Source organism: Simochromis diagramma, unplaced genomic scaffold (assembly GCF_900408965.1).
Source record: "Simochromis diagramma unplaced genomic scaffold, fSimDia1.1 OVJJ01000205.1, whole genome shotgun sequence".
Classification (NCBI taxonomy): domain Eukaryota; kingdom Metazoa; phylum Chordata; class Actinopteri; order Cichliformes; family Cichlidae; genus Simochromis; species Simochromis diagramma.
Genome location: NW_024386782.1, coordinates 15,798,552 through 15,813,339, shown reverse-complemented (window position 1 = coordinate 15,813,339; position 14,788 = coordinate 15,798,552). Strand labels below are relative to the sequence as shown.

The following is a 14,788-nucleotide window of genomic DNA, read 5'->3' as shown; positions in this document are numbered from 1 at the left end:
GGTAGGGCGGTCTTGTGAATGTTGCCGGTTGCCAGTCGGACCTATTTCGCGGGCGCACCGTAAGCTTCCGTCCAACGCATTTAGCGTTTATCCTGCTTTATCGAACAGGCAAAAAAGACGTACAAAGTTATAAAGTTGACTCTCTCCAGTTGACAGCAGATCCCCGACCTCAAACACCATGATTTTACTGACAATGGTTGCTCGTGTGGCGGACGGACTTCCGCTCGCTGCGTCTGTACAGGAGGATGAACAGGTATGAATGAAAGCTGAGCCCCTCGTATGGAGATACCTGCACATCAAACTGTTCTTTAAACAATAATAGTGTGCTTTTTTTTTTTTACACGCTTGGTGCTCTAGAAGATAATGTCGCGATTTTATTTCAGCTTTAGCTAAAGTTGTAATTATTGAGGAACACTGAGTGTATCGTATTTTATACAAACAACTGAAAGTTGAGTTGAACATGAGAGTAGTTTGTCCTGGTTCCAGTCGACAGAAAAATGTCTACAAAATGCTAATGTCATGGCTTTTTAAATTTAACTGTGAAACCTGTTAGTTTAGATTTTAATGTGGTGGACTATTCTGTATGCAACTGTGGGGATCTGAACTTTAAAGTGATACTTTATTTAATAGCTGTATTTAAAAACCGAACATCAAATGCAGGGGAAAAAAGTGATTTAAGTAACTTTTAACGTGGCGTGGTAGTGCCAGACGGGGTGGTCTGAGGATTTTAAAAACCTGCTGATCTACTGAGATTTCTCCACACAACTATCTCTAGGTTTTAAAACAAGAAATTAAAAGAGAAACATAAAATATCCAGTGACTGTTAGAATGTCCAGACTGGTTCAAGCTGACGGTAAGGCAACAGTATAATTAATACAATCATGTTACGCAGAAGAGCATCCCTGAACGTGCAACACATCAAACTTTGAAGCAAACAGGTTACAGCAGCAGAAGACCGCACTGGGTACCACTCCTGTCAGCCAAAAACAGCAAACCAAAGCAACAATATAAGATGGCATGGATTACGCAGTATAAAGTGCACAAATGCAAACTCTTTCTGTCTTTAGCGTGCTTTACTTAAGGAGAAAACGAAATCTCCACTCTATGGCAATACACAACTTATGAACATTGGTGAATCTGCAATACTGTGAACAAACATTCAGCAAGTTGCTGAATGTTTGGACGTGAGCACGTGTGAACATTGACTACAGCGACAGAACAGGACAATAACTAAATTCCTACATTCTCATGGATCCACATAAGTAATAGTGAGGAAAGGGACAAGGTCCAAACAGTAATTGAATATCCCTGAACTGTGAACCTGAATTGAGTCCCCTGATTACTGCAGAGAGCAGGCCGCATCACCAGTGGTTGTTAGGTTTAATTCTCTGTATCCAGCTACAGGCTTTTCTGTGGATGTGATTCTGTAATGAAACTACAGATGAATGAATGACCTTTTGAACATATTGTTTACACTGTGTGGGTAATATGCAATGACCAAACGACTAAAGTAATTAAATATGAATAAGAATGAGCTTAAGTCTGTTTTTATCTGTCTTTGTCAGTCAGAAAGAGATCTCCAGCAGTACCAGAGCCAGGCCAAGCAGCTGTGCCGTAAACTGGACGCTCAGAGTCCAGAACGCTGCACCCTCGAGGCTGGGGACATGAACTTTCAGTAAGATCACTCAGCATAGAACATTTTGTAGATCATTTTGGTGAGCTTTAACTTGAATCACAAAGGTCATAAAATCATTAATGGTTTGGCCTCATTTTCAGCCTTTTAATATCCCAGGGTGTGTGCTACCTGTCCCTCTGCGAGGCTTCTTTTCCCAGAAAGATGGCTTTTGCATACCTCGAAGACCTCAGCAATGAGTTTTATGACCAGTATGGAAGGAGAATACCCACAGTAACCAGGCCCTACTCTTTCATAGAGTTTGGTGAGACTGGTGTTGAAAATCCTTTAATACAGTACATTTGAAAAGTATTCACAGCCCTTTACTTGTTCCACATTTTTTCATGTTACAGCCTTATTCCAGAATAGATTAACTTTATTTTTCACCCCAGAATTCTTTACACAATACCCCACAATGGCAAAGTGAAAAAAGTCTGCAACAGAAATTTAAAGCAGCGACAATCTGTAGCGATGGTATTGGCCAGGTGATGCTTAGACATGATGCTTGGCATTCAGGCCAAAGAGTTCAATGTTTGTTTCACCAAACCAGAGAATTATGTTTCTCAAGGTTTGAAAGTCCTTCAGGTGCATTTTGGCAAACTCCAGGTGGGCTGTCATGTGCCTTTTACTGAGTGGCTTCCCTCTGGTCACTCTACCAATCTGTCCTGATTTCTGGAGTGCTGCAGAAATGGTTGTCCTTCTGGAAGATTCCCCCCTCCCCACAGAGCAATGCTGGAGCTTTGTCTGTCTGTCTGTCTAGACTGACTACCAGGTTCTCGGCCACCTCCCTGATTAAGCCCTTTCTACTCCAGACGCTCAGCTCTAGGGAAAGTCCTGGTGGTTTCAAACTTGTCCCATTTACAAATGATGGAAGCCACTGTGCTCACTGGGACCTTCAGTGCTGCAGACATTTTTCTGCACCCTTCACCAGATCTGTACCTCGACACAATCCTGTCTTGGAGGTCTACAGACAACTCCTTGGAGTTGGGCATGGCTTGGTTTGTGTTCTTGCATGCACTGTCAAGTGTGGGACCTTATATAGAAAGATGTGTGCTTTTCCAAATCATATCCAATGACCTGACTTCAAGGTGTACAAACATCTAACAGATGGTCAGTGGGAACAGGATGCGCCTGAGCTCAAAATTGGGAGTCATTGCAACGCCTGCAAATATTTATGTGTGTTATTTTTAGATTTCTTTTATTTGTTACAAATTTTCAGGACTTTCAATCTTTTTTCACTTTGCCATTATGTCATTTTGAGGTGAAAATGAATTTAATCTATTTTGGAATAAGGCTGTAATGTGACAAAATTTAGAATAAGGGAAGTGCTGTGAATACTTTCTGGATGCATCGCAAACAAATACGTGACACTACTCACTTTCTACAAAAAGAAAGAAAATTTTTTTTATAGTATCCTACATGTTGTTCCAGACACCTACATCCAGAAAGTTAAGAAGTCATATGTGGACAGCAGAGCTCGGAGGACCTTGAGCAGTGTTAACACAGAGCTGCAGGACATCCAGAGAATTATGGTTGGAAATATTGAGGAGGTCCTGCAGAGAGGAGAAGCTCTTTCTGGTAAGTACTAAAAAAGAACTGGATGATATTCAGAAAATGATGGTGGCAAATATTGATGAAGTCCTGCAGAGAGAGACTCTCTGTGGTAAGTGTAGCCAGTGTTGGTAACACATGCCATCCAATGGGAGATTCTGATCAAAATTACCAATCAGAACAAAATTAATGTTTCCTTCATCCTATTTGTTTCTCAGCTATCTGCACAAAAGCCAGCAATCTCTCCAACATGGCAGAAAAGTACCACAAGGATGCCAAATATCTCAACACCCGCTCCACCTATGCTAAGTTTGCAGCTGTGGCAGTGTTCTTTGTCACGCTCATCATCTACGTGCGTTTCTGGTGGCTCTGATGTACGTCCAGACAAGGATTTCGACACGAAGCTGGAGTTTCTCCTCGAAGAGCACTTAAACTCATGTTACAGTCTGTTATTACCAGGGTGCCTTGAAACAGTCTTAAAGTCTGTTTCAGTCTTACGGACCTGTGTTGAATGTAGACGTTCTTTCTGTGATTTACTCAGTCGTGGGTTATACAATAGAAGCTGAGCTGTAAGTCTTTATTGGGACGTTTAATGGGCTTTTGTGTGATAGAAAGGCTTTTATATATAGTAAATGTGCATACTGGAAACATTAAAGGGGACCCATCAGGCTCATTTATGGTTTCATATTTATAGCTTCAGAGCAGTTTTGCGTGAGTCAAAGTTCAAATGAAGCTTCTTGATCTTACGCTGGGCCTCAATTAAATTTCATGCAAGCTTCACCTTTTTTAGCTGACTTTTTTCTCATTGGCTGCTGCTCATAAGCAGGTGGGTCTATGCTCACAGGCAGAGCTGTGTGCCCGAGGTGACCAGATTAGAGATCTGCACTGTTATATATACAAGAGAAAACAAGCATGATAGGTCGCCTTTAAGAGCAGAAAGAGTTCATGTTTCTACACACTGATGTTGGAGATTCTGTTAGCGTGTTAGCACTGATGAGAATCCATGTAAGCACGTGCAGGGGTTAGAGTCTTAAAACTGTGATCAAATGTGAATGTTTGTTTACAAAGTTTACACAAGCGTGAGAAAGTGTTATTAAAAATGTTAAATATTTATCAAGAAATCAATCTGTGTGACTTTTCTTTATATGACACAATTTATGTGAAAATCTTCAAGGCTTCAGCGCTGACGTGAAGTGAATAACACTGATTATCTCTTCATCGTGGCAGCTGTTAGTGGGTGGGGATATATTAGGGAGCTAGTGAACATTTTGTCCTCAAAGCTGGAAAAATGAGCAGGTGTGAGGTGTTCTCGGTCTGCAGTGGTCAGTATCTATCAAAGGTGATCCAAGGAAGGACCGGTGGTGAACCAGCGACAGGGTTACTGATGCACTTGTGGTCCAATCCAACAGATAAGCTACTGTAGCTCAAATTACCCAAAAAGTTCATGCTGGTCCTGATAGAACCGTGTCAGAATATAAGGAGCATCACTTACCAGGGAACACCTGGCAGCATGATGCACGATGGGAGGAAGGCAAGCTGGTGGAGGCAGTGTGATGCTTTGGGCAATGCTCTGTTGGGAAACCTGTCATCCATGTGGATGTCACTTTGACACGTACTACCTTCTTAAGTAGAAGACCATGTGCACCCTTCATGGAAACAGCATTCCTTGATGGCTATGTCCTCTTTCAGCAGGATGATGCGCCCTGCCACAAAGCAGGAATTTGAGGAGCACAACAGCGAGTTTGAGGTGTTGATTTGGCCTCCAAATTACCCAGATATCAATCCAACTGTGTCAGCCAGTGTGGTTGTGTTGGTCACTCTGGTACGAACAACATGCCCGTGGTGATACTACGATCAGTTCGGGCAGGTTGTTCCATCTTCTTCACTCCCAATTCTGGAGGTAGTCTGATAAAACCCGGCTGTGCTTTTGTGATTAATTGTTGTGCTTGATTGATTTCTCTCTCCTCTGTTTAATTTTAAACAAGTTTTTGACAGATTCATAAACTGTACTTTCTTATTTTTAGGTCAGGTCATCTAATAAATTTGTTCAGCACTGTAAAGACTTTAACTGCCATTTCAGTTGATCACATACAAATTTGCAACTTGGTTTAAATTATTAAACAATTAACAAATTTCTAAAGTATTTGCGCTTTCTTGTTTTTAGTACAGAGCGTCTAATAAATTTGTTAATCCCTCTTTAGACAAACCAAGCAGCTCGTGTTTACACAAACTCAGAGCGAACAAGAAAAACAGAAAAAGCGAGTCGGACCAGCGAGGCTGAGCTGCTTTTTATGAAAATCACTGAGCTCTGACTGTAAATGAAGAAAGACAACAAAGACTCTGTTCATTTTTAAACTGTATATAAAAGATATACAGCCAGCCACTGTGGCATCACCCTCTGGTTTCCTGTTCTTTAATTAGACTAAGTTGTAAGTTTGTGCCAACATAATATTAAGGCCTCGTTAATCGGTTGTAGAGACGTTTAAATATCCTCTTTTTATTGCAGAAAATGTTTTTGATTAATATGCTTCATTAATTCATTTGAATTTATAAATAGTCTCATCTACTGTTTATTTACCTGCTGTGATAGCAACGTTGGTCTTTCACCTTCTGAGTCTGTATGTGTGCCAAAGTACTTAAAACTTCCTGATATACTTCCTGTTGCAGTAGCAGGATGTCATTAGTTATGAGTACTTTGGTATGTGTTTACAGTACTGTGCAAAACTCTCGAGACATTCCTCATTTGTATTTATTTTGCTTCCAAGGAACCAACTTTAAATTATATCTTTAGGCACTTTGTTACAGCTTCCAGTTGCAAAAAATATAATGAATAAATGAATCAGTGAAAAATATCAAAGATTGTCAAGACTGACAAACATAAAATAGTATTTTTGCACCAACAAGGTGATTCCTAAAGAGCAATTAGTTAGAAACTTGGTCTCAGCATGGTGCACTGTGTGTTCTTAAGAAATGTGAGGAAACTGTAGATAGATAGAATTTAAACAATTAAAACTAACAATAATAACTGGTGCACAGTGTAACTTTTTTCTCTTCTCCGCTGCTGGCTGATGGACCACCATCGGTACAGGTGATAAACCGGTTGTATCACATACTTTGCACACTGCCTCTGACTGACAGCAGAGCTCACTGCAGGCAGACGAGCCATCCCTCGATTGCCATCGGACAGTCAATACGCTCTCCCGGATGGATAATAAACTCCCCTAGCTGACGGCAGATCCTCAACTTAAAACACCATGATTTTGCTGACAATGATCACTCGTGTGGCAGACGGACTTCCGCTCGCTGCGTCTGTACAGGAGGATGAACAGGTATGAATGAAGGCTGAGGACCCCAGTATGAAGATGCCTGCACACCAAACTCCTCTTAGAAAAGGATTTGTTTCTTACACTTGGTGCTCTAGGGGAAGATCCATGAGTTTATTGCAGCTTCAGCTCAAGTTGTAATTTATTGAGCAGCACTAGGTGTAAGATGTTTTACAAACAAGAAGCGACTGAAAGTTGAGCTGAATATAAGATTTTCTGGTCCCAGAAAATCCTGCAAAAGTACTAATGTGATGGAATATGTGCTAATAACATGATGCAAAACTTAAGAGTCTACCTCTGCCTGTAATTGTGGGGATCATTTTATTACAATAAATAATCAGATGCATTATTAACAAGGCTGGTTCAGATCACACCGTTACCTCTTTATAACGTACCCCATTATCAGGTTTAATTATGCAAATAATCCAGATAGAGAGACTACCAGACTGTGATTTTCCAGTGAATGAGAGCAAATATTTTTGTAAATATTTTGTAATTTCACACAAAAAGCTTTAAAAGGAAAAGCACGAAAAAGAAATGTATCTCAGTTTTCCTCCACACAGAGACATTTTGCAGGTTCCACGTGTGAACGACTCTCTGATGAGAATAATTTATACATGCTCTCATCAGATAGTGTATTATGTACATGTGTTCAACTGCTCATTAATGTAAATATCTAATCACCCAAACACATGACAGCAACTCAATGCACTCTATGCATTTAGACATGGTTAAGATGACAACCGAGCATCAGAATGAGGAAGGAAGGTGATTTAAGGGACTTTGAATGTTGAATGATTGTTGTTGTCAGACAGGCTGCTCTGAATATTGTAGGAACTGATTATTTGTTGGGATTTCCCCACACGGGAGAGGATTATAAAGAATGACCAGAGAAAGAGAAAATAGCCAGTGAGCAGTATAATGATCAGACTGGCTCAAGCTGACAGGGAAGGCGACAGAAACTCAAATGACAGTTTTTCAAATTCATAGTATGAAATAAAGCATCTCTGAATGCACAAAACATCATATCTTGAAGCAGACAGGCTACAGGAGCAGAAGACTGCATTGGATGCTGCTTCTGCCAGCTAAGAACAGGAAACTGAGGCTACAATTTGCACAAAACTTTCCCAAAGTCATGCAACAGAAGATGAAAAATGTTGTCTGGTCTCATAAATCTTTGTTTCTGCAGCAACATTCAGATGGTAGGCTCAGAATTTAGCATAAAAAACATGCAGGCATAGATCTATCCTGCTTCGTGTCAGTGGTTTATTCTACTGGTGGTGGTGTAATGTTGAGAATATTGGCACAGCTGAGCATCGCCTATCCCCTACCCAACCCTGTGGCTTGTCATATATTTCATAATGTTGTGCTGTGGCCATTCATGTGCTTTTTTTTGTGCAGAAGAGTTTTTTGTTTCCTGTTCTCGTGCTGTCCTACCATGGAAGCACAGCGTGAGTGGAGGTCTCTTTTTTTCCTCTTGTACCCTCCCGTTGTTGTGTACATTTCAGTGTTCTTTTCTGTAACGCTACCGATCTCCAACTTGTAACCCCATGTGATGTCTGTGTTATGTGTGTAAGGTCGGGGGGGGGGGTGTCCCATTTTCACTGCAGGGCTTGTGACAAATAAAGCTGGATTGATTCTGATTCTGATTCGTTTAAACACCACCTGAGCATTGTTGCTAACTGCATCCACCCTTTTATTGGCACATTTACTGATGGCTGCTTCCAGCAGGATAACACACCATGTCCCCCAGCTCATTTCATATCAAACTGGTTTCTTGAACATGACATCAGATATTAATCCAATAGAGCAGCTTTGGGATGTGATGCAACAGAAGAGTCACATAATGGTTGAGCAACCAACTGAGTTGCTGTCATGTCAACTTGGACCAAAATCTCTGAGGACAGTTTCCGGCACCTTTTGACGTTGCACCATAACGAATTAAAACAGTTTGAAAGGTAAAAGGATCCAACATGGTACTAGCAAGGTGTATCTAATAAAGTTTCTGAGTTTGTAGGCATTGCTTCTTGAATTTTATACTGTTTACACTGTGTGGGTACTTGGTGATGAATGCATAAATGACTAATCATTTTAACTTTAAGTGAGATAAGAATGAGCTCAAGTCTGTTTTTATCTGTCTTTGTCAGTCAGAAAGGGACCTCCTGCTGTACCAGAGCCAGGTCAAGCAGCTGTGCCGTAAACTGGACGCTCAGAGTCCAGAATGTTGTACCCTTGATACCGGGGACAAGAACTTTCAGTAAGATCACACATTTTGTTGATAATTTTGGTGAGGTTTAACCTGAGTCAAATATAACTAATGGTTAGGCCTCGTTTCAGTTTTTTAATATCCCAGGGTGTGTGTTACATTATCCTCTGCGAGGCTTCTTTTCCCAAAACGATGGCTTTTGAATACCTCGAAGACCTCAGCAAAGAGTTTTATGTCCAGTATGGAAAAAAAGTACCCACAGTATCCAGGCCCTACTCTTTCATAGAGTTTGGTAAGACTGAAGTCCAACATCTTTTATCACACAGAGACATGGCGCTAATCCCTGTAAACAAATAAAATGAACATTTTTATAGCATCTTACATCTTGTTCCAGACACATATATCCAAAAAGTGAATAAGCCATCTGTGTCGATCAAACTCCGGAAGACCTTGGCAAGTACTAAAAAAGAGCTGGATGATATTCAGAAAATAATGGCGGCAAATATTGATGAAGTCATGCAGAGAGACCCTCTCTGTGGTAAGTGTAGCAGGCGTTGGTAACACATCCCATCAAATGGGAGGTGCTGATTCTATTCAGAATTATGTAGACAATTTGTTGTTATTCCAATTTACAAATTACAATGTACACGTAGTCAGAGATGTTCAGTTCATCCCAATGTTTCGATTTTATCCCCTCAGATATTGCCAAAAAAGTCAGCAACCTGAGCAGCTTTTCAAAAAGTTGCCGCAGCAATGCCAAAGATGTCAACACCTCCCCCGGCTATGCTAAGGCTGTAGCTGTGGCTGTGTTCATCACACTCATCATCTACATGCGTTTCTGGTGGCTCTGATAGACGCTGGGACAAGGACTTCTCCTCGACCGGCACCTAAACTAATTATACATTGTGTGCCATATACAGCCCACTTTGATGTGAAGTGAGCCGGACCAGTGATAAACATATAAAGTTACAGAATAGTTTCCTTTTTAGCCAACTTGCTTAACATTGGCTTTCCCTCATAAACAGGTTGGTGGAGCTTCTGTCAGCGTTTCAGCACTGATGGAGAGTCCATGTAAGCATGTCCAGATGTTAGAGTCTTAAAACTGTGATGTTTGTAATTAAAGTTTAAACAAGTGTGAGAAAGCGTTATTAAAAATGTTGAATATTTACCAAGAAATCAATCTGTTTGAGTTTTATATATGACAGTTTATGTGAACATCATGAAGGATGCAGGCCCTTTCTATATACACACAGTGAGTAAAATAAGTATTGAACACCTCACTAATTTTCTAAGTAAATATATTTCTAGCGGATCTATTGCTATGAAATTCTCACCATGTGTTGTTCACAGTTTCCCCACACAGGAAGCATCTTGAAGCTGTAATCACCAACGAAGGCTTTTGCACAAAGCATTCAATTATTTTCAGTATGTACAACGCTTTTCCCCCTCTATAATTTCCCATTACTACACATAATTTATGACCACCTGTGATTTGATGTTCTTACTTGTGTGGATTGGACAGGTTTTTACTGACATATGGTGGGAATTTCATGTCAGTAGCACCTTTAGAAATGTATTTACTTAGAAAATTGGCGACATGTTCAACACTTATTTTACACACTGTTTATACAGTGGTGTGAAAAAGTCTTTTATCCCATTCCTGGTTTTCTTTTTTGTATGCTTGTCATACTGAAATGTTTCAGATCGTCAAGCAAATTTAAGTGTTAGACAAAGATAACACAAGCAAACACAACATGCAGTTTCTAAATGAAGGTGGGGGGATTACCCTAAGAGCACAGCGACAACTCATACAAGAGATTACAAAAGACCACAAGAGACAGAACGACATCCAAAGAACTGCAGGCCTCACTTGTCTGAGTTCATAACTCAAGCATAAGAAAGAGACTGAGCAAAAATGGCATCCATGGCACAGTTGCAAGACGAAAACCAAGAACAGGAAACCAAACGAAAAGAAGCATCATGCCAACATTTAAAATATGGCAGTAGTAGTAGCTGCCTCAGGACTGGAAGACTTGCTGTGATAAATGGAACCATGACTTCTGTCTACCAAAACATCCTGAAGAAATATATCCAACCATGTGTTCGTGACCTCAAGCTGAAGCACACTTGGGTTCTACAAGAGGACAATGATCCAAAATACACCAGTAAGTCCGCCTCTGAATGACTTAAGAAAAACAAAATGAAGACTTTGGAGTGGCCCAGTCAGAGTCCTGACCCGAATCCGATTTGAAGGTCATGAGTGGAAAACCCTCCAGTGTGTCTGAATTAAAACAATTCTGCAAGGATAAGTGGGCCAAAATTCCCCCACAGCGACGTGAAAGACTCATTGCAGTTGTTGCTTCTATGGCTGAGCCAACCAGTTATTAGGTTTAGGGGGCAATCACTTTTCACACAGGGCCATGTAGGTTTGGATTTTTTTCCACTTCACACTAAACATTTAGGAACTGCCCTTTGTGCTTACTTGTGTTATCTTTGTCTGATATTTACATTTGTTTGATACGAAACCCCCCACAGGATATCAGGAAGAGTACTGGTGATTCCCAAAATCATCTTTGATATGTTTGTTGTAACTTTTTATCCACCAGTATGCATAAGTGCATAAATATAACTAAACACATTTTCCAGTTCAATTTTACAAATAAAAATCAGAAAAAATAGACGAGCACTTTATTTTGTGATAAAGATGTCAAATTACAGTTAATTACTTGCATTCCTGAACAAAAAATTCTGTTTTGAATGTTTGAGTGCATTTGCCAAATAAATAAAAATGTTTTGTTTGTCGTACTAAAAAGGTTTTTGTCAAATTTCTAAAATATTTGTAATTTGTTTTAGTACAAAGGGTCTAATAAATTTGTTAATCCCTGTATAGACAAACCAAGGAGCTCGTGTTTACACAAACACAGAACAAATAAGAAAAACAAAAAAGCGAGTCAGACCAGAGAGGCTAAGCTGCTCTTTATGATCCCCAAATGAACAAAGACGACAAAGGTTTACTGCTGTATTAATAAAGATTTGTACTGTATATATAAGATGGGTGTAGCCACTGTGACATGATCTGCTAGTTCGAAAAGCTTTTTTATTTTTTAAAATTTGAGCTACGCTTTTCTCGCCATTGCCATTTGCCCTTCACACAATAAAACTGAGGGATGTTGGACACCAACAAGGACCATGACTTACAAAATAAACACGCTGTATTAACTAAGGCTGAGAACTGGTGATTGAGTCCATGAACGCATCAGGGAATCATTTATTGAGGTTACAAAAAGAGGGCGCTAAGAGGCATTTTCCTATAAACTTCTATAAAACTGGCAAACACCGAAGTCGCCCCCTGCTGGTCATTAGAATAAATGTAGGTTTAGGGTATGCCCATCTTTTTAAAAAAAGTTTACAAAATCTTGTGGTAGTGGCGTTTCTGCAGCTTTAGTGACAACAATACAGACTCACCTCAACTTTTACAATCAGTTATACTTGGACACTCACTGACACACATTTTACAGCTGCCGTTCAAATACAAGAGCTTCTGTCAAAGTGTGACAACAGTAAAATTCCTCTTTGTTCTCCGGACTGCTCGAGTAAGTCCTGGGTTCTGGGGACGCAGGAGCACTTTTCACTTTTTCCCCAGTTTCCATAATAAAAGGAACCCACACTGTAGTTTTTCCTCAGCAAAGTAAAAAAAAGCAGAGATCTTCTTTCCATCGCTCAGTGTGATGAATGACTTTGGGAGAACAGATTTATGCCATCATATCAAAGTCGTCCCGCTGCAAAAGAAACACAGTGATGAGCTTCAAGGCATCAGAATTAGGATTCAGTCCTGAAAACTGTCGATTTAAGTAACAGATAATCATTCGTAACTGAAATATGTACATACAAACTCTGACAAATCACTCACCTCTTCATTGTAATTCATCACGTGCTGCTTGATCTTCGAGGAGTCCACCCACGTGACGAAATCTTCCATATTTCTTACATTTAAAAAAGTTACAGTAATAGTGTCAGCACTTTCACATGTGCAGTATAGTGAAGCATCTGTGTCAAAGGCCCTCTGTGTTGGTAAAGATATTGTGAGAAGACTAAATACCCGGAGACCAACCTTGTGACTAGAAACGCTGGGTCTGTAACAATATCCGGGCCAACACGCACATCTGTGACTGAGTCAAGGACAACACTGAATCTGTTTTAATACTTGAATGAAGACAAATCTGAAGTGTTAAGCATAACAATTTACAGTAACACAGCAGTCAAGGATACGCCCTTGTTCGATGAAAGTAATTGCCGTCTTCAGGTTCTGAGCCATACGAAGATTCAACATGATGCTGGGCAGCCGCCTCCTGCAGGAATCACACAGACAAAGTATACATAGAGGCTTGCATTTATACACAGCACTGTATAAAAGCCTCAAGCCACCTCTCATTTCTTTATATTTTGCTAGGAAGATGAGAAATACATGCAGAGATTTAATGAAACATGTCCAAACGTGCATTGAAATACAGTATATAATAAACAGTCTGTACAATTCTAACAAACTTGAAACTCAAAATTTGACCACCTTCATGCTTCAACATAGCTTGCTTGTCATTTCTTTGTGTTCAGGAATATTTCTCTTTGCTTCTGGAAGAACATTCAAAGCTCTTCCTTGGATGTTCGCTGACGTTTGTTCTGTTCTCTATCAAGATGATCACACACCGAGATCCAGACTCTGGGGAGGCCAATCAACGACTGATACTGTTGCATAGTGTGTTCTTCCATCCAGGTATGGATAGAAGCCTTGACTGACAAATGAAGCCATTGCCAATCACCTGTTTTCCAAGTGGTACTGCATGGTGGATCAAAATCTGATGGTAGTTTTCTGTGTTCATAATTAAATGAAATTTGACAAGATCCCCAACACCACTGGCTGAAATGTAGCCTCAAATCCAGGAGTGACAAAAGAGCCTTTATGCTTGAACAGTTCATAAGTCAGTTTTAAGTCGCTTAGCAAAACAAACAATGATCAGGCACAAGCACTGGACTAAGAATGAGTGAAAAAGCAGCCAATCTCCAATAAGGAACTTTCAGAAAGCCTGTAGAACTTTGCACAAGACCACTTTCAAAATTACATGAAATTCTGGCGCCTCAGAAGCAAAATATAAAAAAAAATGAGGAGCACCTCCAGACTTTTCCACAGTACAGTACACTTTATGAGTTGAAGATAAAAACATAAATGTACCTGCAGAATGAAGAAGCTGTGACTTTCTCTGTGAGGGACAAATTCTGTCTGGTGGGGATGAGACCAATGCTGTATCTGAGGTGAAGGAAGAAAAAGATTCTCTGTGTAATATCAACAAAGGTTTAGAAAACAATAAACAACACAGCAATCAAAATCAAATCTGCTCAAAACCAAACAGGAAACAAGCGCAGAGTTAAAAGATGTCAGCTTGAATTAACATTAAGAGGATTTTATCCATATTAAATAACTGTGTAATATCCAAAACCTTACAGTTTTTCCAGTAATCGATGTGTGCTCTGTGCTCTGAAGCCATCTTTCTCATCCAGGTCTCTGATTTTTCTGGCCAGGTCTCTGACATTCCGACTGAGCTTGTTGTACCTGAGGCACAGGAGGAAAAAAATGTTATAGTGTCTGTGTGATTTGTAAATATCAGCTGAAATATGGTTAAAAAAAAAAAATAAAAAAAAAAAAGTGTTTATACAGTGTAAATAACCGATGCTAAAAGCTAGCTAGCAGCCACAGACTCACTTGGTGTAGTCCTCCCTTTTCTCGATGTGATACTTCCGCAACACCTTGACCTCGTGCAGGTTGTTGTCCACCTCCCAGTTGATGAAGTCGACCTTCTTCAACAACTTCTGTTCGTGATACTTTAATTTACGAACCATTTTCACAGCGTTTCACGCCACCTCTGGAGAAACAGGAAGCACGTGCTGTTATTTTTCTTCTTCGTCATCGAGAACTGAAGGTGGTGGCCCGCAACAGCGCCCCCACCCCGCAACCTCAGTTATCATCTGTGCTACCGTGTTTTA

General features: G+C 40.1%; 3 protein-coding genes across 3 annotated transcripts; 2 read left to right on the top strand and 1 right to left on the bottom strand.

Moving 5' to 3' along the window:
- Nucleotides 1-52: 52 nt before the first annotated feature.
- Nucleotides 53-4,344, top strand: LOC120727748 (vesicle-trafficking protein SEC22b-like). Its single transcript, XM_040022217.1, has 5 exons — nucleotides 53-253; nucleotides 1,566-1,675; nucleotides 1,777-1,937; nucleotides 3,104-3,250; nucleotides 3,442-4,344. The coding sequence occupies exons 1-5, from the start codon at nucleotides 179-181 to the stop codon at nucleotides 3,594-3,596; spliced, it is 648 nt and encodes a 215-aa protein (XP_039878151.1). The 5' UTR covers nucleotides 53-178; the 3' UTR covers nucleotides 3,597-4,344.
- Nucleotides 4,345-5,706: 1,362 nt separating this feature from the next.
- On the top strand, nucleotides 5,707-10,188 carry LOC120727749 (vesicle-trafficking protein SEC22b-like). Its single transcript, XM_040022218.1, has 5 exons — nucleotides 5,707-6,552; nucleotides 8,694-8,803; nucleotides 8,884-9,044; nucleotides 9,147-9,290; nucleotides 9,452-10,188. Exons 1-5 carry the CDS (start codon nucleotides 6,478-6,480, stop codon nucleotides 9,601-9,603), a joined length of 642 nt encoding a protein of 213 aa, XP_039878152.1. The 5' UTR covers nucleotides 5,707-6,477; the 3' UTR covers nucleotides 9,604-10,188.
- A 1,691-nt stretch (nucleotides 10,189-11,879) lies between these two features.
- Nucleotides 11,880-14,724, bottom strand: imp3 (IMP U3 small nucleolar ribonucleoprotein 3). The gene is made up of 7 exons (XM_040022220.1): nucleotides 14,508-14,724; nucleotides 14,250-14,357; nucleotides 13,980-14,054; nucleotides 13,022-13,101; nucleotides 12,864-12,915; nucleotides 12,663-12,735; nucleotides 11,880-12,531 (listed from the first exon to the last, which is right to left on the bottom strand). Exons 1-7 carry the CDS (start codon nucleotides 14,642-14,644, stop codon nucleotides 12,505-12,507), a joined length of 552 nt encoding a protein of 183 aa, XP_039878154.1. The 5' UTR covers nucleotides 14,645-14,724; the 3' UTR covers nucleotides 11,880-12,504.
- Nucleotides 14,725-14,788: the final 64 nt, after the last annotated feature.